Source organism: Leptinotarsa decemlineata, unplaced genomic scaffold (genome assembly GCF_025532065.1).
Source record: "Leptinotarsa decemlineata unplaced genomic scaffold, Ldec_3_MD MMD2_tig00078422_RagTag_RagTag, whole genome shotgun sequence".
Classification (NCBI taxonomy): Eukaryota; Metazoa; Arthropoda; class Insecta; order Coleoptera; family Chrysomelidae; genus Leptinotarsa; species Leptinotarsa decemlineata.
Window position 1 is genome coordinate 8,157,911 of NW_027412747.1, and position 25,203 is coordinate 8,183,113.

Below are 25,203 nucleotides of genomic sequence, written 5' to 3' on the forward strand. Positions count from 1 at the left end.
AAACTCTTTAGAGGAATACTGAGTGAAATTAAAAGAGAAGCATTTTAGTGGCATGTTCTGGAGAACAGTTTTTTAGAACTAGACAATATCATAGTAATTATACCTGTTTTCAAGTAATGAAAAAACATGAAAAATTACAGAAACACAGTTATTAGAGGTACAGGTGTCAAAAGTTCATCAAAATTTCCAACTCAAATATTTTTGTCGCACACTGGTAACTACAGTTATAATCATATGAACATATTTATATAAATATAAGTTTGGAATCATTATTTAATGCCTTTTAAAGAAGTTTTATTTTTTGAACATATTTTGAGGTTGTGAAATAACTTCCAAATTGTAGTATTTGAAAGACATTATAAATGTTTCTTGCTGTTTTATGTGTATTTAATCTTCCACAATCTGGAAAAATAAACAAAGCTAAATCATTCGAGAATCTGCTTTAAAGTGTAAAAAAGGGCAAACTGAAAAGTTCACTGTGAAAAATTACTATGTAAATACTTCAAGGAAATTTTATATCTAGAAAATATATTATACTTATTTCAAATCTTTGCTGGCTTCTTGGGTAGTATTAATCTAGTAGAATACTAATTTAAAATGTAAATTGGTCGCATTATGGTGTCAAGTAATTTAGATTAGTGACTCGAATTGAAATGTTTTTACAGAACATTGAATTTGATGGCTGTGTTGACTCTTCTTGATAATTTTACTAACAATAGGTAATTTTTACATTCACTAAATATGTACAGTGTTATTGTTGAAATGTAGGAATGAATTAAAAAAAGGTACAATTTGAAATTGTTTTGAATGGCTAATTATACATCTATCATAAAAGAAACCTTTATCCTGTTTTCAAAAGTTCATCTTTCCCAAAATTAAACAAATTAAAAATGAAAATTACGGAGAGTCTTTTTCTATATTTTGATCAGTTATTAGTTGAACAGGGTTTTATGAATTAATCGAATATCTTGATTTGTTTGTGGAAACATTTAATAGCAGGGGAGCCCACGATGCAAAATGGGGATTTACTCGAGCGTCATAGAGACCTATCAGGTTGCAAAACTTAGATGATAAGAAGAATAAAATGTTATATAATATATACGTTGTCATCGGTGGGGGAAGCTGCTATAGATTATTAAATATGTAAAAAAAAACTTTTGCATGGACATACTCGAGCGCGTCAGATATTGATACCATCAATGTCCTACGTATTTTTAATAATGTTCGTATGTTAATCTGATCGTTTGCATGATGCGGGTGGTTGTACGTAAGGGTTAAAAATGAAAAAAAAATTATCAGATTTTCTAAGGGGGTGTTAAGTGCACCAAGAAAAAGCTCTCATTCAATAATCTGACGATTTCGATCTGACGCAAAATCGTCATTTTGAAATACTCAAGCGCGTCAGATTAAGACATATATGGTTCATCTTTATGTTTCAGACGTGCTATTTCATAATCTGACGATTATCTAGCTAGAGGGATTCGCCTAATCTGACAAAAAAATATTTTTTAATTTTTTTTTTAATCATTGAACTTGCAAATAAATAAGTGTATGTTTTTTAAGTAGAATACTTGTATTTATAAACAAATAATTGAAAAAAATCCTCAAAAAATGTAATTTTTTATAATCAATTGATTAATTAATGAAGAGAAATAAAACTTTCTGTTTTTTACCACTTTTATTTGTAACTAACGTTACTCGTTACAAATAAAAGTGGTAAAAAACATAGAAAGTGTTAGTTACAAATAAAAGTAGTGAAAAACATAGAAAGTTTCATTTCTCTTTTCTTCATTATGATTTCCTACCACGTAGTAACGTTACATCCATCAATTAATTGATTAATTAATCATCATTTTCATCACGAACGAGTCTCTGTGATCAGCTGTGATGGCATGGCAACAGAATTCAGAGTGGTGACGGAATGAGAGAGTAATAGATAGAGAAAAAGTGAAAAAGGAATAGAAACGCGGAGAGAGAAATATAGGCATCACGCAGCTGCACGCATTAAACTTTCTCGACGAACTTTTGCTATTTCGGCTTGCGGAAATCGTCAGATTATATATTTTTCGATATCCTTGAATTATTTTCTTCAAAATAAAAAAAATTAGCTACGCTCGAGAATGTCGAGATGACGTTGTCAGATTGTCAGATTACTGGAATATACACTTTTTAGCATTTAATTAACTCACCCTCACCACCCTCATATTTGGTGGAGGTACTTAACCGGATACAAGGTATCCCTTTGTATATTAATCTGCCGCGCTTCAGTAAATCCCGAAATTCCCGCTTGGGCTCCCCTATTATAACTTTTAAACATGTTTCAACTTTGAGCAATCATCAAATAAAATTCTCCGAATTAATTTCGCTTTTATGTAAAATGTAAGTCCCATTCAAAGTTTAATAAGAATTGATATTTTTTATGAATGGTAAAAATATGATGATATCACTTTGTGAAAACATTACCTATTCCCATTGGTAGAATATTTTAGAACAAAAAATTCCTTTTCAGACAGAAATATTGTTTTCGGTACACTGATAGTTCCATTGCTTGTCATTCTATACACAAGTGACACAAGATTATATACTAATCATACACGCATCAATTTTCAAGGTTCTTGGAAGAATCCAGAAGATTCTTTTGTGAAATATTCGGATATATGTGACGACTTGAATTTGATTTCAGTTTGCAGGTTAATGTTATTCAACTAGTCATTGTAGAATGCGAAAGCAGAAATGAGGGTACGGCAAACTATAAACTTCAATATTTTTTTCATACTTATATGCATTGTACCATGTGGGAAACAATATAACCCTAAATTGGCCGAAAACAAAAATACAGTTGCTTGACAGGTCTAAGTCTGCACTTCAAGATCAAAATCAAATTTGACTAATGTTTCTGTGAAACAAGGTGATGTCCGTTCGCTGAACAAATGGAGTAATCATATGCACTTTGTGTACCTACAAAGTTAACAATCAGATTTACATGATAACATCAGAACTGACTATATGCAGAGCGATTTCGCTTGTTTATAACTCTATTCGTTCGTTGAACAAACTATAGTGTCAGGGTGATGAAGGAAATCTCCAAAGAATATTGGGAAAATATGCCCTACTTCCTTGGTGTTGATTTAGCAAAGAATAAATAAGAGATATATACATTTTTAACCTTGATATCTGTTAATGTTTAATAAAGTGATATTAGAAAATTGTGCCAAGTATAACTTTTTTCGATTTAAATTAATACGAGCGGCTTAGGGTGGAATCAAACCATTTTTTTTTGCTTCCCTCAATGTTACTCTTATGCTCAAAGTTCTCGATTCAGTTACATCAGTTTTGATCATATTCTGCGTACAGTTATGGTGGAGACTCACCTAAGATTGAAAGAGTTCATAAACAGACAAAAAGGTGGATAAATGTGTTGAAATTGGAAAACGTATTTACGATTCCTGTCACTTTATTTATAAAAATAACCCGAAACAAATCAATTTACTTCCTACACTTACTTTGCTCAAAGTCAATCAATCAAAAGCCAATGGATAAAGATAATTTTGGTAGGATGAAATTAGAAAATCCTGTGAGCAAATATAAAAATAATATTAGAAGTCAACATAAACAAGAGTGGTCTTCTTATTCCAGCGAAAAAGTAAGAGCAACTTTAATTCAACATCAACAAAAATTTAATTCAACACCAAAATTGATATCTCTGTAAACAATATACCTAAGAAATATTCGTAGAACCTAAAAAAACAAACTACTGTTGTAAATCATCACAGACCGGGTATATGGTCTGTGTAAATCATGCCCTAAATAAAATAACGCCGGCCAGTACTAGTAGCCATTAACCAATTGTGACGTAGGTAGCTAAGAGCGCGCGAATGTTCGATGTTCGCTGCCGTTCTAGGTATTGTGTGAATAATGCTACCGGCTTCGATGGAATTCTGAGGAATTTTCCAGCGCTTTCGATTGCCAAATATAAGCGCCATCCACTCACCCTCCGAGACAGTCAAGTTTCGCGGACAGTGTCGTACGTAGCGATCTAATAAGGCGATAGGCAATAATAGTTTAAGTTAAAGTGTTTTGTTGTATTGAAAGTGAAATAAAGTTGAGTTTGATTATTGTTCAGTGTAGTCAATTATTATTAAACCCACGGGAAAAACGTAACACCAGTTTACTACAACCTCAAAATATACACAATTACATCTGAAAAATGCAATAAAAATTCTAAAATATTTCAAAACAGGGTTTCGATAAACAATGGTTTGCAGGTGTTATAAATCACAGAACTTATAATAGGTGAAAGTTTGAGTTCTATTTGAACATCTCGAAAAATTATATTTGAATTTTTGGGCTGAAGCCTAAAATAACTAGCCCCGCGGAAACCAGATCTAAATGTTAACAGTTGTATAGATAACATCATAATCAACTTTAATGATAACAAATGGGATAACAGATCCTGGCGCCTCTCATACCATGTTGGGCAATTCATTTCTATATTCTGAGTAACCCCCGTGAAGCCAATAAATACAAATGCTACAGAGTCATGAAGGTCCAGAGTCTGTTGGTTGGCATATCTTTCACAAAAATGATATCTCGTAAATATAAACATTTCCCTTTGAAAAGAACTAAAATAAAAACCGAGAGTAAGAGACACCATACACTTTTTTAATGATAACTTCAATGAGAAATCTTCGCGAAATTTCAGAAAATTCAAACAAATTCATCAGTCACCATTAAACAAGGCAAAGAAAAATTCCTATAGGTAATAATTTTATACAAAATTCAAATAATGAAAATAAAATCATGTGGAAATTGGTGAAACATGAACGAAATTCAGCTAGTGAGTTTATTACAACATGAAATAATATCAGTATGAATTTTTATTGTAAAACAACGATAAAAATAAAAACAACAATAAAAATTAATTGGCGCTTCGGGGCGATTTTATTGATTCCAGTGGCGCATTTGCTTTTTCAGCTGCAGGAAAACCCGGTAAAACCTGCAGCACCACATCGTCTGAAGATCTTGATCTACTACTCCATCAGATGGAGTAGTAGAAAGCCAAAAACTTTCTTTCCCAAAAAATTAATCACTCCTAAGAATATATCCCTTTCAAATCAACTTTTCTATTATTGCGATTTTTTAAAATATCCGAAGTATTATTCTTGATTCGTGTCATATGCCATATATTCATTCTTGATAGCTTGTTTCCACTCTACCGATTCTGGACTTGATTGGGTCTGATTTATAGTTATTGGATTGATCATTTGTGCTAAAGTTCCCCTTGGTAGCTTTGTGTTTCTTTGGGCGATATTCAGTATTCAGATGATACTATGGTTTTTAAATATTGTTTTCTGCCATTCCTTCCAGTTCGAATTATTGGGGGTATTGCTCTTCCTCTATGAGAACTCTCATTTCTGTCATTCTTTTTCTGTTCATCATCATTTTCTGTTTTTCCATCATTTCAACTTTCTTCAAATTTTGTTGTTTTTCACTCGAACTCTGTTGCAGAGAAATTATTCATTGATCCACATTATCTTCCAATCAATCTTCATAATTTTCTTGGCCATCTGATATAGAAATTCCGATATAGTTATCTGATATAGAAATTCCACATCTCTACTGACTATAACGTTGTTTGTTTTTGAATTGAAGTCTTTTTTTTTAAGGACAAAACACAAGCACTACAGGAAAATCCTTATGGCTCTCTAAGAGTAGTGCTTGTGCGAAAGTAACAATTCACGGTGGATTTGGATCGCTAGAGATTTAATTAATTTGGAAAAACGTTCTCAGGAAGTTCATTCAACAAAAACGTAGTTCTCCAAATGGAAGAGTTCTTAAACAGTGAAGTTCGAGGTATACTAAGTTGAACCTCAAAAAGGTGAGCAGCCACAGTCCGTCGCTTATTTCTGATATGTACTGAAAACTTTTGCTTCCATTAAATATCCAATAAGGATATATTCTGATGATTTATCATGGAATATTCCTCTTGATGGATTTTCATTTAGTGCCAAAGCTTAACAACCAAAATTTTGAAAATATCTTACAGTGGTCGATTCTTGTTCCAAAAAAGTAGGGGGTTTGGCCATTCAACGATTTCAATGAATACATGTTTAATCATAATTGACAGTTAACACACATTTCACCGAAATGAAGGACTTCAATATGAAGGATATATAAGGTGTTTTCTGGCATCAGAAAAAGCCTTCAATCAGTTGGCATCTGGCCATTTCTACTAGAAGAAACCTTATTTTTTCGTTTGTAAAACTACCAGCCTATAATTTTTAGATTTGGAAAGTCTTGAAAACAGTGGTCTTGCTTTTCAGAAAATAATTTATCACTAATGTCGCTAATTAATATCATGAAGTATTTTGCACCTCAAATGGATTGAGTTTCCATTGTTCAACAAACATCTGAGTGAATAATCTCCAAAATCTTCACAGTTCTTTTCCTGAAAATTAATTTAATTATGAATTGATCTTGCAAATTTGCAGCATCAACCGTTACGTTAGGTATGGTGTACTGTAGCAACAACTTCTTTATTCTGAGACTCATAGTTTCAGTTCTTTTAAAGTGAACTCTGTGATCTTTGTCAGTAATTTTTGAAACAGACATCTGCAAAAGGAAGAGTATTTTTCAACAAGAGGGATTTTTCTCTCATAACTGAACAGGATGTTAGTTCTCTGAAATGTTCTTTTTCAGAGTTCATCTAAGATTTGCAACCACCGTCTAGGCACCATTCTTTTTATTTCAGAATGAGTCTTTCTTCTAATGATATTGACTCGCACTTCGATGAACAACTTATCTTATTTTTTGGTGAGGAAATATATATTAACTTTTTATAGTTACGAAAAGAACAATTTTTTATCACCAGCGTTATGATTTATGTCAAAATTAGATAAATGATCGAAAAATATTTGAAGAAGAAAAGTACAAAAATAATGTTACAAAAAAGTATTTTCATTTATTGTGTTTAAATTACAGTTATTTTTGACGCTGGTTATTGAGAAATTGGTATATTGTAAATAATTTTGAAAATACTAGTGAATTGATATCGAAAATATGGATGCAGGTATCTAATTTAATTGTTGAAGATTAATGATGTGGTTTATCTATTTCATTGGTTCGGGAAGCCGCAATTTCAGAATTAATGATGTCACCTATCAAAAATTTTCTTTAAAAAAATACTTTGTATTTGTAGGTACTACGATATATGAAAATACATGAAAATTGCGAATAGGTATTCAAATTATTAAAACTTGTTATTTTGAACGTTATTCCTCTATATATTTATCCATGAACGGTATTGTGTTTCCTGTGGTTCTGATAAAAACGAATTCTATATTTTCAATAACATTTATTCAAACAGAAAAAAATATATACGAATAATTCCAAATACAAGGGGAAGACAGGTAAAATTTCTTAATAATACAATTATCTTGACATATATTATTTATAATGGATCGTTACTAGTTTCGATATCTTGCTCCCTAAATTTGCCTAATTAAAATCACAAAGTAGAATTTCAATGGTCTAATATACGCATATTTCCAGAGACAATTTTATTCTCTAAAATGGCACCTGCAGGAATATCTATCCTATCTCCATGGTTAGCAATTATAATAACGGTCCCCTGAAAATCCATAAATACTTAATATGAAGTAAAGAAAAAGTAGCCAGGATATCATAATATATCTAAAAATATATATTTATGTTCGAAATATGTAATTGATAACTGAAAAATAAGTTATAAACCACAAGCCCATACTATAGGTCATATGATACCTAACATATTAAAAACCTATATAAAAGTACTGAAGTAAAAACTGAATTACAGCCTAATCGTCACTTTTAACTGGTGCATGTTAAAATCTTGGAAAAGTCAAAACAACTCAAAAAGAGGGTAATTTAGTAAAAACTCTTGTACAGCTTTTATAAATCTAGACCTAACCGAACGTCAAACAAAAAAGGCAGAAAAATAGTACAAAATTTCATTATCAGAAAAGTGACAGCTATATACATGGTTGATAAATTCCTGTAAGGTTTTTATAAAATTCTCTCTTTATATCAAGGGTTTTTTTATTTTGTCATGCTATGTACATTATTTGTGGTATATAATAATAGCTATCTATACATTCAATTAGCCTAATAGGGGATCTGGTCAATGTAGACAAAATACCAAAAGGCGGACCTTGACTACAGTGAAATTGTCTACGTAGATCCAGAATCTCAAAATCATATCAGGAAAATTAAAAGAAAATATGAAATTGAAATATGAATTATAAAGTGTTTAAAATATAAAAATATTGTTGTAAAAAATTAAATTCAAAATAGTGTTGTGAATATAAAATTTTAAAAATAGTGTTGTAAATATAAAATTAAGGATAATGTTGTATATATAAAATATCATGGAAAGAGTATCGGAAGAGTAATAAATAGTGCTGTTGATATAAAATTCAAATATGAAGTCTAAAGTATATATGGTGGTAAACGTATCAACCCAATACCATAGGCTTATTATAAGAATGGTGATTTGATTTATCATAAAACTTGGAACTGGGTAAAATATGGTTCCAATTCGAAACACATATTCGCATTACATAATGTGAATATGTATAGGTATATTCTTTTTATGTAATGGGGTTTATCCCGTGAATAAATACATAAATTCACATGAAAATTGAGAAATAAAATTTCCTATGTTTTTATACCATTTGTAAAAGTGGTTTATTGTATTAGGTTGAAAATGTCCCTATAGGATGAAACTGCAGTGATGTAGTTACAAATAAAAGTGGTAAAAAACATAGACCACATGCCAAGTTATCTGCTTTCCTTTTCAATGCCAAAGATAACGTGGACAAGTTGGAGATATCTGGAGTTCATAAGCTTAAGTGTCCGGAGTGTAATAGTGTTTATGTGGGACAATGTGGTCGAAATTTCCAAAAACGGTATGCTGAATATGAAAGGTCTTTCAGACTAGGTAAAAATGATTCGACGTTTTCAAACCACTCCTTGGCATGCAACCATAAGTTCCCGAATCTAAACGGTACGGAAATTTTGCACTATGCAAGGAACGGTTGCAAACTCAATTATTTAGAATCTTTGGAAATTCACAAGCATAAACATTGCGGGTGCAACCTGTTAAATGATTGAATCGATTCAGTTTACTCACCGGTTTTCAAATGAGCATATCCACATTGTCACTAGTAAACAAAATTTAGGTACTCAATCAAGCTAAGCTGTATTATTACCTACAGTGGTGTTTTATAAGGACTAATGTAATCAATCATTGTTAGTTTAATGTATAAGTTTGAAAATGTCTTCATAGGACGAAACTGCAGTAACGTTAGTTACAAATAAAAGTGGTAAAAACATAGAAAGTTTCAATTCTCTTTTCCTCATAGAAAGTTTTATTTCTCAATTTTCATCATGATATCCTACTACATAGTAATGGCTACATCCATCAATTTATTGAAATAAATTTTCACGTGCACCACTTTCAACTGATGATATTATACTGAAACTCATTTTTTACTTTAATGCTATAAAACATTACATATTTTCAAGGGGTTTCAAATGACCCTCTTGAAATTTAGCATGGGCTTGTGGTCTAAATTCATTTGTTAAATTTATGATAAATAATGATGTATTTTGTACAACTGTCGACAAGTAAAATACAAATGTAACAGAACTCTTGAATCATAACATTCTAATTCATTCCATGCCTTACAACATTTCACAACCTTCTTATATCACCAGACACCAAGAAGCTAAAATGATTAGTAGGGAACGTTGTGACCTCATCTCTTTACTTGATGAGTTTAAAATAGTTAAAAAAGTTTATTTCTTGTACTAAAACGTCTCTCAATCTTCTTATGTCATGACTCATTGAAAAGCTGAAATATTTCGTATATAATCTAAAATGAAAGCGATAGCAAATCGCTTAGAATGTGACTGACACGAAATAGGAAAGTTCTCTATACCCTAAATCAGTACGACCAATCAGCCTTACATCTTTCCTGTTGAAAGTACTTGAGAGGATACTGGACGGACACACCAGGAAGGTTGCTTTATATGTAGCCCCCCTGAATAACCAACAGTATGCGTATCAAACTGCAAATCGACAGATTTAGCATGCAGATGACCTTGTCATCTTGGCAAGGTCCACGTCGGGAAGGGTAGCGTGTAATATTCTCCACAGTTGGTGCCAGAGGAAGCAGATGTCAATCTCAGCAAAACTGTGATAATCCCCTTCACCAGGGGGAGGAAATTGGACAATTTAACGCCACTTTCCATCAATGGTGTGGTCATTCCATTTGGAATGGAGGTGAAATATCTTGGCATCGTCCTTGATAAAAAAAACTCACCTGGAAGGTTCATTTGGACATGTCGAAGGATTTGTGGTAAAACTTGGGGTTTAGGTTCCAAACATATCCATTGGATATCTGGGATGATTGTCAGACCAATGATCACTTATGGCGCAGAGACAGGCTTGTCTGGTTATCTGTGAGGCCATCAGTACCACACTGTCAGCGGTCATGGAGATCCATCTAGAACTACCTCCTCTCCACATTTTTCTGGAGAGAGAGGCTAGTTGGACTGCGTATAGACTTGTGCACATCGCCAATTGCACAAAGCAATCTAATGCAGAATAGACTAGAGTGCTGGCTGACACTGGAAGTCACAGAATTCTGGGAATGACCTCTGACATTATGCCTCCAACTGTCAACTACGAACTGCCTTATACAGTACTTTTCCCAAGCAGAGAGGATTGGATCCTTCGGGAGAAGGAAATATGAAGAGCAGATAGTTGTTGGTTCAAATATGGATCAAAAACACCTTCGGGCTCTGATGCAGATGTTTTCAGTTGCAGACCCAGGACCTGCCTAGGGACCTATGCGACTGTATTTCAAGCGGAAATCTATGCTATTGAATTGTGTGCGGAGAGATTTGTAGAATCCAACCTCACACACAAATCAATAAAAATGTTCTCGGCAGTGAAGCGCCGTTGGAAGCTTTTGGTTCTCACCAAGCAACGTCTGAGTTGGTGGCAAATTGCCAAAAACGACTCTCCTCAATAGGAAGACTTGACAAATTGTCTCTGATCTGGATTCCTGGCCACACTGTGCTGGAAGGCAATGAGGCTGCTGAATCCCTTACAAAGGAGGGTGCTGCAAGTAGCTTTGACAGACTAGAACCTGTCATTGGCATTGCTTCAGGTTTTTCTAAAGAGACATTGAATACTTGGATGGCAAAAAGATTTAAAGACTTCTGGCAAAATCTTCAAGGATTGGCTCACTCCAAGGCGTTCATTCACCCTTCGAAGATTGAAACCAAACAGTTGTTGGACTACAGTAGGGATAAACTATGGTGTCTAACAGGCCTTCTTACAGATCACTGTCGTCTGAATCATCATATGCAGAGACTAGGATTGTCGGAAGACAGTGTGTGTCGCCTGCCCTGCTGCGGACCATCTGACCCGAAAGATCACTCACCATATAAACTAATCGGTTTCGTCAAGAAGCTGAGTTTATTTGGTGGATTTTAAATAGGTGTGAGCCACGATAAACCCTAGCGGGTTGCGGTGGAGGTCGAATAGGCCCACTCACTTTTATTCAACCGAACCTAGTAGTGTCAATTCATTATTTTTTTTTAAACCTCGAGACCTCAAATTTTTACTATTTTTACAATTTTTACTACTGTTCAATAGTAAAACGTGTAATGTTAATGAAAACTCTCTCCGGCGCAACATTTTCAAGTTACTGCAGTGAAAATTACCTATTTTTGTGGTTATATTGACTAAACTGTTTCAATCGATTTATTCAAGTAGCACTTTATCGTGAGATTTTCACTGTACAGTTTACAAAACCGCAATACGTGTTTCGCTATAAAATAGCTTCCTCAAGTGTTTTCATATTTATTCAGTCAGTATAAAACGCTTGAAGAAGCTATCGTATAGCGAAATACGTGTTGGGGTTTTGTAAACTGTTCCGTGAAATCATCAAAATAAAGTGTCACTTGAATAAGTTATGGATTTTTATCAAGTATGGTCAAGTCAAAACAGATGCAAGTATTTATTGAAAATTAAAAATGAAATGCCATAACTTCGATGCGGACTGGATGACTAGATGGAATGAAAGGTGGCGACAAATCACATGAAAATTATAAAGAAATATACTGTGAGCCATAAAATTATTGGGTACAATCTAGAGTGTACATTTTCTCTTTGATTGCAATATTGTAAGCGAGCCAGAATTGAACCACAATTTGCGAGAAATAGCCAATAAATTGCGCCATCTGGGCTCAATACAAATTCAAATACACAAGCTCTGAGGTGCTTGAGTGGAAATACTAGTATGCTAGAACTGTCATTTATAGATATTAGTTGCTGCTACTGAACGTATTGAGGAAATATTGAAAATGAAATATGATAACTTTCATAAAAAAATAGTCTATTTGTTTACATTCATAAACTTCAATTTTCGAATATTCTCGTTATTCCGTTACTGCGTCGCAATAATTTCAACAATAATAACTTTTATTTTAAGTATTAACTGTAATATTCAAGAGTGATATTTTTCAAAAAAAGATTAACCTGTTGCCAAGATTGTTATCAAAACCTATATATACATTCTTGAATGTACAAAAACGTGCTATTGGCCCATCAAAAGCCGCATTTGGACACAACTGAAACTTAAAAGTGTGACTTGAGAAAACGCGAAAACCTCCAATCTTGACAACTTTGATCTTAAAAACAACAACTCACCCTTAAAGAAACCCCTCTACCGAACGTAACATCACCGGATACAGTCAAATGATCTAGTTCGAGTATGTCCGGTATGTTGGCGAATCTCCTCAAAAACTCCTTCACCTTCGAAAAGTGGTTGTCGCCTAATTTGACCAGAGGTGTCGTCGGGAACATTCTCTGCGGGGACATCCTAAGAGAGCCATTCTTCAAGCTGTATAAGTTGCTCATAACGAGGAAGAGGTCGGACGTTTTTTTTACAGGCAAGAAGCGGCTTCGTGGTACATTGATTCCGATGCCTCCTTCGAAAGTTTTCATGGCAGCACCTACCGCGGTTTCTAGTTGGATTATATTCTGGCCGCTGGAGAGTGTTTTATTGTTGATGATGATCTCAAGATTAAGGAGATCCTCTCTGAGTACTCTTTCAATTGCTAAAAGATGATGAATAAAAAATCACTGTTTAATAAAATGTTATTCGGTGTGGTTCAGAATACAAAAAAAAGTGCAGTTCAATTTGATAGATTTCACCCATTGATTATGGAAGTAATTCTTACAAATTTATCTCGTATACCCACGAAAAAAGATTGGATAATGGAATTATATTTGAATGAGGCTATTCTTGAACCTGTCATCTGCGACCATGCCATCAGAACATACTTGATCCCAATTATTGAAATAGGAAGAACCTGCTTGGAAAGAAAGATTTTGGCTTTCTACTTCTTCATCTTTATACAAAAAAATACGGGGATCTTTCAAATAAAGGTAGAAAGCTAATTATTCCAAAATAAAGTCTTTATAAAGATGTGTAGATCATCCAAAGAAATAACTTTTAGACATAAACTGGAAGAAAAAACCCTTTCGAAACAACTACTTTCATATAAATATTGAATTACATGAAAGAAAAAACACTTTCGAAACAACCACTTTTATATGAACAGTGAATTATACAAAAAACACGTTTTTCTATTTAGTATGAACTCCAAACATTCGTTATGGAATTGAATTAGATATCATTCAAAGATATGTATGAAATATAGTATATGAAAGAGGTACATGGAACACTATCATTCTCAATGGCGGACATCCTATGTTGCGTAATAAGACACTTTACTTATTGGCTCTTCAGCACAAATCTGAATAACGTAACAAGATGAAGCACTTCATTCATTCATGAAATTACAACTTCATGTCACAGTACTTAATGACAATAATTTGTTTACTTGATTTATTCCCAGCCATATGAATATTGTTTGAATGGGAAAAACATTTTTGGCACTTTACTTGATCTACACACCTTTCTTAAATAGTTTATTTTGAAATTGATTGCTTTCTCCCTCTCTTTGGAAGATTTCCACATTTTTTTGTATAAAGATGGAGAAGAAGAAAGGTAAAACCGTTCTTTTCCATAAATCAATATCTTCTGAAAATACACCCCTTTCAATTGAAGAAACTGCTGTTCTGCCTAATTCAAAGCATTACCATGCACTTCATAGGGAGGCCATTGAGATCTATAGGTAAATCCCAACAACTTCAACAAAAAAAAGAAGTCAACAGAACGTGGTATTAGTACTCAAGGCCAGAAATGGATTAGAATAGAACTCTTATCTCAACATCATCGCAACAGCAACATACCACTCAACAACGTGAATCAATTGGAACAAGCCAGCACAAGTGCGGATTGATTATTAAGAGCAAAACTTCGTTTGCTATTGGAGGATGATCTTCTTGCTAAGGATGTTTTTGCAAGAAACGTGAGATCCCTTTTAAATGAAACTTGTATAATCTCTCAATCGGCCGATAAGCGTACCGACGATGACATGTGCATTCACCCCCTGGATTTTTCCTAAGGGCCATCTCTTTACTCGAACCACGATTTTTTAATTCTACTGCCAAAGACCCACATTGTATTTACTTGGTGAAGTAAAAAATTAACGATTATTTTCATAAGTAATTGTGCGCTATAATGAGGTTGTTAAGGTTATCTTCTGAATGAACAACAGCAAACAAATATGTTTTCTTTTCAAAATGGCAAATTCCATAGGAATGATGTATTACGTAGTGATAAAGTTACATTTTTTCTAAAGACCTACTTTTACTCACCATCTAATTTGGCCCACAAATTGTTGGTGTTGAAAAACTTGAAAGTTTTAACTGATTTAAAGTCGTCCACGTGTTCATTCGGGACTTGAGCAATTTCAAGCAGTCTTAATTTCCCTTCGTATTGAATTAAGGTACCTCCCTGAAAAGTAAAGAATTCTATAAGGATGTAGGACGTGAGCATGAAATGAGATAAAGGACGTATTTAATTAAGACTGTTCATAAGTTTGAAGATCTCTAGTTTTCACGAAACCAGTCCGAGATTGGCTATCTAGAGGAGAAATTTAGAAGTGGAGGCCTCACTCATATTGTAATTTCATTAGCAATAAATATTATAGCAATAAATATATATTTTTTACATAATGTTGAGGATTCTATAATTTTTATATTTAACATTTTTGACCCTTGGCTCAAGTTGTAATCTCAATATGTTTATTGTTTTCATTTCTCTTTATTTGAAATTGGAAACTTTCATGTTATTGGTATTTGTTTATGTATGGTAATTTTTCAACTTAACCCTCAATTAAAGGCCTAGGTATACTTCTATTGTTAACTTTCTCAAGACCGTCTATTTTTTATTTCTTCATGAGTATATTAGTCGGGTTCAAATACCGAGATTTATAATGTTAACATGACGTTTCTCTGCATTTCTATCTTTTTGAAATTATGGCAACTATTATCTACAATCCTTACTAATGTCTCTGTTTGCCAAATTTCGACTTAAGCACCTTTTTTTCCAAGATATTAGGTGATTACGTGACTTGACAATAATTCCAGCCCACCCTGATAAATTTGGGGGATAGGACCAAGTTAAAATACAATTCAGTCTGCACCCGAGAGTACTTGCAACAAGACAATAACAATACCAATCTCATCTACGTTTTTCACCACATATTTTTTTGTTTTTATACATTAAGGCTTATACTATATAGGTACTCATAGTAAATAAAATATTGATTAGATATTAATTTATCTGGTCAAAAATTACTGGTGAAATCTAATTACTTTTTTTTAATTGCAAAATTTGGATTGAATCAATAATTAAAACCATGGTCCTTCGAGCCGGATTTTAATACTTGTGCAGTCAGTGTTTATTGAAAAGTGAAGTGTACGTCCTAATAAGTGCAATCAAACCAAAGATGAATTACATCATCATTTGAAGTAGTTCCAATCGCATTTCCAATCACAGTCCAAGGCGCAATTCCAATTGCAGTCCAGTAAATAAAATATTGATTAGATATTAATTTATCTGGTCAAAAATTATTGGTGAAATCTAATTAGGTACTTTTTTTTAATTGTAAAATTTGCATTAAATCAATAATCAAAAAACAATTTCTGATAATTTTATTGGTTGTGTATCACAAAAAAAAGGATGAATGTACTGTAAGCCCAGTTGTTGAAATTAACAAATGGTGTTCTTCACATTTAGAGGTTACTTTCAATAACTCTTTAACTGCTTCGGATTGGTGGAGACAGTCATTATAATTGTATAATAGTGGGGCCACGAGTATTTACGGTTTTGTACCTGAATGTAACTCATTTACTCTTTAGTACAAAAAATTATTTTAGTAAATAAGATGTATACAAAACATCACTATAGCAACTGATGAGGTGGTATGTTAATGCCAAATAGGTATGTTCACTGGGAAAGTGAAGTTTCTCAATAAACTTCAAAAGGTGGGTATAAAATAAGTTAGTATAGGCACGAAAATCAAAATATTCATTGAAGTATATGATGATCATCATGGTTCTTCTGAAAGTAAAGGCGATGATATATGAATATGAAGACGCCGTCTCTGAAATCGACAAAAGACTCAATCCACGAATATCAAGGATAAACGAGATTCCCCGAGGCGATCTGTTGCAAAGCTAAGCTTCAACATCGACCGAAAGAGATTCATCCTTTTTCACTGCAGCTTTCACTTCAAGGCAACTAGATGAACTTGTGATTCAACACCAGATAGAGCTGTTTCGAACTGCCAGTGTCTCATCAGTGGTGCTAGGCTGAACCACTGAACTTTCTCGAAAAGAGTAAGTAAAGGCGATGACATCTCCTCCTGCAATGACGCCATCTATGGGATCGTCTGAAGACTCAAGCCACGGATATCAAAGATAAACGAGCCTTGTTCATTTCACGATGGATATAATCCAACGCCGTTCGTGGTATTAGCCAGTGGAGTAGTTGTTTTCTGGTAGGCGTCAGTCTATTCAACCTACTGTGTAGATATATCCGAGACTACCTTGAACATTTAAAGTTCATTTCTTTAGATTTCTCTCTCAGTGTAAGATATGCGAAACATCCGTAGCAGTACCCATTAGTCAAAAAAGTATTTGTTTATTGACAGGCATTTGGAAATCCCATTGTATAGCTTAGACAGGAGATAATAAAATTCCGAATCTTATCTGAAATATTGATTTTCTTTTTATATGTGAATTAAAGTTAGATTTATAACATTTTCATTTTGTTTTATTATTACTTGTATTAATCAGTTGCTGTAAAACCTCATCATCTGTTACTCATCAACTTCTAATGTTATATATTTGTATTTGGCATACCTTTCAATAGTAAATGGTAAAACTGGAAACTCTGGCGTGGAATAAATCCAAAAGAAAATATAGAATATAATTTTTATATTTGCTTAAAAATTATTACAGAGGTTGATGTACTTTGTACGATGTACATTAAGCACTTGAACTTCGCCGTTTTATCATAATTATTATCTATCAATTTATGAACATATTTTTGTTACTTGTAACTATATTTTCATGGGAAATAAAGATCTCTCATTATCATTATTGTTATATAATATTTGAAAGAAAATATACTTATTGAGTACTACGTCCAATCAATCATTTTTCGACTTACCTTGACGTCGGCCCTTGTTTTGTCCGTGACTTCCATGACGAATTCATGTTTGGCAGCTTCTTGATTTGGATTCAACAACAAATTTAAAATGTTCAAATCGACAGTGGCCCCCAAATTATCGATATTGGAAATGAAGCAGTACTCCCTTCCCCCCTTCAGGAACTTATTCAGCAACCCCGAGTTGCTGAAGCTTTCGTAAAAGTCTCCGTGACCGGGCGGATACCAGGCTTCAATATTGTTGTGAATGTTGCCGTTTTTGGCGATAGGCATGAGAGAGTCTCTGTTTATCCTCGGGTAACACGATTGGTTGAACGTGTGGATTTCCACTTGCAGGTTCTTATACTTCCGGATGATTTTTTCCGTATCTTCGTCGGTATTGAAGGAGTTCATGAGGACTAGGGGTACGTTCACTTTGTAGGTTTTATTCATGTGCTGAAACAGAGTAACATTTTTTGAGATCTTTTCCTTTTACTTCATCATTATAATTGTATTTTAACTTTGACAACATGCATATTTTTATCTGACTGTAATTTAGTTGAAAATAGGAACTTTCAATTCAATGGGATTCGAATGAGGTTTATTATTTCGTCAACCTTGGCATACTACATTACATATAGTGATACAGTTTGAGCTGGCAATGTATGGGAATTTTTTACGAACAGACATACAAGAATTGGAGTTTGGGAATAATTTTGCTTTACATTTGCGCAATAATAACATAAATAATTATTACCGTTAAAAAATATATCGAAAATTGCATTAGTTTAACCAAATTTCGAAAACGAGTCATTTCAAGAAGTTGGTTTTATGTAGTTTTATTAAGATAATGATAATAATAATTATAATAAAAAAACGTCTTCCGGAAAAACGGATAAAATGTCTTCGAACTCCCCAGACTCTATCCAGACCACTCTATCAAGATGGTTGTTCTGATTATTGGAGTCCTTGGTGAAATGATGTCCTCTCTGCTCTCAAATCTTAAAATCATACCGGCCTGCCGCACTAAGGCAGAAATCTGCGCTTGCTCAGGGCACATGATTCTCGGACCCAATGATCACTTACCCCACGGTGAGGGGAGTGGTCGTTGGTTGATAATGCTGGCGCGCCCTTCCGAATGTATCGGGGCTTCGGGGGATAGGGCATACTTTGATAATAAAACGTCTTTATTCACCTAAAGTAAGAACATACAAAAAAGAAATATTGAGGTGGATGGGCCGAGTGCCAGCAAAGCTGTTTTTAAACTCTACCTTCAAGAAAAAAAAATGAAATTTGAAATGAATAAAAGAAAATACAGTACATTGAAATTATTGTAATAAATCTGAAGCCGGCCCTGACCGATATCTCAGCGAGCAAACGCATGACTCATCGGGAATGCACTCGAATGCCACCGCAAATAATCTAGGCCAGTGCCGAATCCCTAGAGAGATCCGGAGCGTTCGTTGACGATATAAAAAGACCACTCTCCTTCAACCTCGTCGCCAAGCAACAAACCACATTCAAGGCTTCTTTCCTCGACCTAACGTGCTTGGGAACCCCCAGGGCGAGCTTTAGGGCCACTGTGACGTCGGTAACGACTTTCTCCAAACTTGCTTTCTGCAAGTCTGTCAAATTTTCATCGCTGAGCAACGACAGCTTGTCCACGAAACTGTACAGAGCAGACAAAACGCTAACTTGGACCGAGCGGGTGACGGAAGGCAAGTGCTGTACACAGTGTTCCACGAAGAGCTCCCTATATTTCTCCTGCGTCGCTTTGCTGTGCTGCGGCTAAGCTTTACCCAGCGTTTCGTAAGCAGTTTCTTTGAGCTTGATCATGTCCTCCCTCTTCTTCGATATTTCCTCACCGAGTCATCTTCATCTTTGTTGGTGGTCTGGTCCGTCAAGACTCCCTGTATGATGCCGTAGATTTCTTCGAACTTGTCAACATCTAGGGAAGAAACTATTTCTCCCAGAGCACGTAAGGCGCTGTTTTTGTAGACGATCTCCTCCTTTCTGCTTTCTTTCAGTACTGCCTCCACTATCAACGATATGTCTATATTAGGATCTTCTTGGATTCCGTCTTTGCAGTTGGAACAAATGTTGGACAGTGCTTTCAAAAGTTTATCTTTCAAACTCTTCGAATTTTGTTGAAGTTCATCTTTCAGCGATTTGGTGTTCTCCTCGAGTTTGCTCATTATTCACCCCCCGAAACTTCGAATAAATATGTTTCAGGATCTTCTCCTGATTCAATCAAGTTATCCCATAGCCTCTTCTGGAGTACTGATTTCTTTCCGGAAGAATCTAGTTCCCTCTCCTCCAATTCTTGCTTCAATTCGGCGACTTTCAAGTCCACTAGGCGCACTTTCCTTGAACACATTTTATCTCTTACTGTCCATTTTACTCAAAACTGAATATGTCCACTTATTTAATGGAGTCTGAAACACTTATTTATTTTCACAAGTCTATTTTTCGCGAAAAAGGTCTATCAGTTTGTTTCCGTAGTCCGGTACTGTCCACTTCGCGAAACACAATGAATCCACCAGTCTCTCTGCGCGAAAGTTGTATAGTCAATTTCACTGTAATACAAAGATTGTCCACCAAGCGTTCACAAATTTATTTTAAAAATCCACTTCTAATCACCAATTGTAACGAATTAAAGAGTTAACTGTCTTAATCAAATTTATTTTTAACAATATTTCACTGTCACAACTAATTTATATACAACACTTAGTAACTAACGCTTAATTTATCTTCACAGTTAGATTTCTTTCTTTAAACGCACGATTCACTTTCTAAGTACAGACTACTGCTCGGGACGGAGAGTGGCCTTTTTATATCGTCAACGAACGCTCCGGATCTCTCTAAGAATTTCGGCACTGGCCTAGATTATTTGCGGTGGCTTATCGAGTGCATTCCCGATGAGTCATGCGTTTGCTCGCTGAGATATCGGTCAGGGCCGGCTTCAGATTCATTACATTATTTCTCTAGTTGCAGCAAACCTGATTCCTTCATGTCCGGTGATATGTGGTCGTATTTTCGAATGCCAAAAGAAAAACGAAGGCAACTGTTTCGTTTTCGTTGAAGACGGTGGGAATCAGATTGAAGTAACGCAGGGCCATAAATGCTATCGCAATATGAAACTTTCGAAATTATTAGTTCCTCACATAATTTTTGTTTGAGTTGTTTGGTGAGTAAGTCCCGATTTGGAAACATTTGTTTCAAGATGTTAAAACACGTTTGGATCAAATGGCTACCGTGTTTTGTAAAGCGCAGTTCAGAATCAAACCACAGGCTTAAGATCTTTGCTTCAGTTACAAAAGGCAGAACGTCACCATTTATATGAATATGAAGACTGTTTTCAGCAATATCTCGCAATCTTTCCGGTCCAAAGATCATTACTCCGATTTTTTGAAGTTTAACTTCAATTTATGAGCTGATGAAATATCAAAGATGGTCTGAAGATTACGATTAATGAGGTTTTGAGCGGAATAAGTGTCAGGGAACTGAAAATAAAAGTACAGTTGAGTATCATCTGCGTAATGATGAATGTTTCATTTTTCTACTGACTGATGGAAGTCACAAATATATAAGCTGAATAGAAAAGGGCCAAGGATGGATCCTTGAGGAACACCTTTAGTTACGGGCAGAGTCTCTGAGCTGATATCATCTACTATAACTCTTTGAGTTCGGTTCGATAGTAATTTCTAACCAGAGACAGCGCATTCACAGAAAAACCGAAGAAGCTGAGTTTATCGCACAGGATGTCAAAGTCAAGAGTGTCGAAGGCTTTACTGTAGTCCAGAACTACTAAGCAAGTTAATTTACTTTCATCGACAGCCTTGAAGAGATCGTCGGTGATGGAAAGTAAAGATGTGGTTGTGCTGTATTGAGTTCTGAAATCGGACTGCACGGATGTGATGATTTGTTGATCATTTATGAAGCTGCAAATTTGGTATTTCATGATCATCTCAACAACTTTTTAAAGACAAGGTAGGATGGATAAAGGCTTCGGCTCAGAAAAATCAGAAGGGTAGTTGCACTTAGCTAAAGTTTTTCCAACAACTTGGGAAAACACTCTTAGTTAAAATGGCAATAGGGAGAAAGATTAATGGATCCAATAGATGACTATCTAAGAGATGGATAATTGGGAGTGAGATATTGTCTGAGCCGACTGCTTTACTTTGGGACGACCCAGGCAATTCTGTATAATTGCAGACGAGATCGTACTGAAATGAAAAGGTTTATCAATTACTGAAGGAGAACGGTATCGTTCCAATAATGAAATTTGATAGTTTGAACGCTCAGGTTGGCAAATTGAACTGGTTTATGTTAATGAGGTTCGTGTCATTCAAGTTATTCGGGATTAATTCTCTACCACTTTTAGGAAGATTTTTTACATGGCCCGTTTCTCGAAATTTTCTCTCAATTTTACTAATTGTTCGGAGAAACGGCTTCTCGTTTGGGTCCTGAGTCCTTATTTTGTCTCCACCACAGCCAATCATAATTAAAATTTCAAATCATTCGGTCTCATTGCCAGATTATAAGTGATTTGAATATTTTTATAGACATAATGTCAAATGCTTCAATGACATCGACTGATTTCAAGTAGAATGTAGAACTTTTATCAATCAATGCATATAGTTTTCCGAAACAACGGAAACAATAGAAGACACTACGATGTTTTATTCTCAGTGGCGATCCTTAGGCGGCCAACGAATGGGTATTTACGGTAATTTCATTCTTATAAATACATACTTTCGGTTGACCCTGTATTAATAATTATTGAAATATTCATACCGTTGAATAGACGATTAGTAGATCTTTTGAATGAGGTGCCACATGACCCCTGTTTGCATTTTAAAACATTGTCGATTACGTCATCACGCAACCTGCACGGTTGAATCTGAGGCATTGTCAGGTGTAGCTGACGTGCAAAAACCCTCATATGCGAAGGTTGTCGCGGGTATTCAGGTGGGAATCTTGCACCTTGACTATCCGACTACTTCATTAACGATGAAACAGCAGAGCATATACTTTGTGCCTGCCCCGCTGGGGACCGAATCAGGTTTTTAGAGTTCGGCAGAGCCGTACTCTTACCATCTGACCTGAAAGACCACTCACCATTCAAACTAATCGGCTTCGTTATGAAACTGGGTTTATTTGGTCGAGTGTGAATAGGTGTTAGCCACAATAAACCCTTACGGGTTGCGGTGGAGGGTCGAATGGACCCACTCACTTTGGACCTAATCTAACCTAACCTAAGACAAATATTGTAATAGTGACAATACACGCACAGAAAAAAGTTCGTTTATAGAATTGTCATATGCTTCGAAAATAAATTTGTAGTAATATTATATAATTATTAAATGTCATTGTTATTGTTTGGGAAAAATTTGGCACATGAGATCATTTTACGATTTTTTATTACGAGAAGCAAAAATCTGAATAGTCGTTATCAAACAAACTATGACAAATAAAAACTCTTACTCACCTCGATTTGCTGAACCGTTAAATCCAAAAACGTCAAATCGTTTCTAACCGTAATCACCGATTTCGGTCCGTGGCATCCCATCGACGTCCCTAAACCACCGTTCAGTTTGATAACAACCAGCTTGTCAAGCATCTTGTGTACCAAATCGGCGGTTGGAGTTTCCAAAGTTGAGTAATCTCGAACCGCATCATTAGGGAGCTTTTCTATCTGGTCCCAATCAACAGAGGGTCCAGTTTCATCGAGGAATCTTGTGAATAACTTCGTGAATCCCTCATACTGTTGTTTGGTTTCTTCGAACCTGTGAGGTTCGCAGGTTTCCTGGAGCCTTTCGAGCTCTTTTTTCAACAGATTCAAAGCGTCCCGTTTCGTAGCCTCGATGAACTGACTGGAATCGCTTGCTGCCCTGTTGTGGCTGCGAACCTAGAAAAAATGATCGTTTTGATACATATGAAATATGCTTTTCCAATAACCGTAATTTGAAAGGGTATATTGTAAGAAGAGATTCATTTTTGGGAAAGAAAGATTTTGACCTTCATCTTCTCCATATTGATACAAAAATGTGGGATTCTTCCAGAGAAAGGAAGGAAGCAATCAATTCCAAAAATTAACTCTGTATATACAAAGATATAACTTTCAGACACAAACTGGAAGAAAGAGCCCTTTCGAAACAGCTATTTTTATATAAACATTGAATAACATGAAAGAAAAATACTTTCGAAATGAATACTTTTATATGAAGTCTGAACTATACTAATAACACATTTCCAAAAATTAATCTCTCCTAAAAGAATACCCTTTCAATTTAAACAAGATTCCTGTGGCTGGGATTCAATCAAATAAGCGAATGAATGTTATTTACGTACTGTCAACGATGATATTGGTAGATTTAACCCATTCTGTGACAAAAAGTCGTAATTGTAAACGAATTGAGAGTTTTTTCTTGTAATGTTGTTCGTATTTGCTACTGAAGAGCCGATACGGCAAGTGTCTTACGGCGAAATATCGGATATTTACCAGTGAGGATGACAGTGTTCCATGTAAGTGAAATTTTACTTTTTTCATCAATTGAATTGTGTAGGAATTCTACGAATGATATCTGATTTGATTCCATTACGATTGTTGTTTGAAATAGATTACGATTGTTGTTTGTTTCTCCAATATGGAGAATTGTAAGGCCAAAAACTTTCTTTCCCAAATATTTGAAATATAATGGTCTGCGATTCAAAAATAATCATTTTTTCATTGAAGACATCACATCAATTGCGATTTGAAATATATTCAAGTATATTCAAAACCCATATTGACGTAAGTTTGACATTAAACCGTTTTCCGATTGTTCCGTGCTTGGGTTTTAGTTTTCGTCTGAGTTTCCACGCCCATTGATCTAGAATCTAGATTACTAAGCACTGAAAACAAAAAATATACACAGACTAGTGCTTTTTTAATTTTTTTTGTGTTGCTAAAACACGTTACGAACGCGTTAGCAGCGCTGCTCACGTTATTGATCAGAAGTGCTACTAGTTGGTAGACAAACATTGAAAGGGAATCTTTAGAACGCTCTAAGAGCGGTGCTTGTGCGAAAGTAGCGTTGTATCTGGAAGTTTATTTCAGAATGGCGCCGTTATACACTGTCATCCCCAAAGTATGCACCATATGGGAAACTTATTTATTGAGGGTTTTTCGACAAAAAGTTATTCTTGATAAAAGTTTGTGCATCCACTAAAACTAAACATGCACCAACAAAATACAGTAAATCACACGTAATAAACGAGGAGCCTTCAAATATTTGATTTTGAGACAAGAGTAAAGTATCCTTGTTTTGAAAAATCTCGGGAAATGTTATTTAGAAAAGTTGTTCAGAATTGAAATATACATCTAGATTTAAAGTCATTGCCATCTGATTGAAGTTTCATTATTTTACCTTTTTTTTTAATGAGGACTACGGAAAAAAATTGCTAAAACGATAAATAGACAGCATTCTGTATACGACGGTTTATTTTAAAAACCTTGGTTTTTCACATTTTGTCTTCA

General features: G+C 34.6%; 1 protein-coding gene across 2 annotated transcripts in view; it reads right to left on the bottom strand.

The window, feature by feature from the left end:
- Positions 1–7,334: 7,334 nt before the first annotated feature.
- UGP (UDP-glucose pyrophosphorylase) overlaps positions 7,335–25,203 on the bottom strand; it is a 68,631-nt gene continuing 50,762 nt past the window's right edge. For both annotated transcript variants that reach the window (XM_074186341.1, XM_074186342.1), the window contains exons 2-6: positions 23,173–23,592; positions 17,706–18,137; positions 14,843–14,981; positions 12,764–13,173; positions 7,335–7,630 (exon numbers count right to left, since the gene is read on the bottom strand). In XM_074186341.1, the coding sequence (XP_074042442.1) occupies positions 7,523–7,630; positions 12,764–13,173; positions 14,843–14,981; positions 17,706–18,137; positions 23,173–23,592 (1,509 nt within the window). In that variant the 3' untranslated portion in view covers positions 7,335–7,522. The remainder of the gene's footprint in view (positions 7,631–12,763; positions 13,174–14,842; positions 14,982–17,705; positions 18,138–23,172; positions 23,593–25,203) is intronic.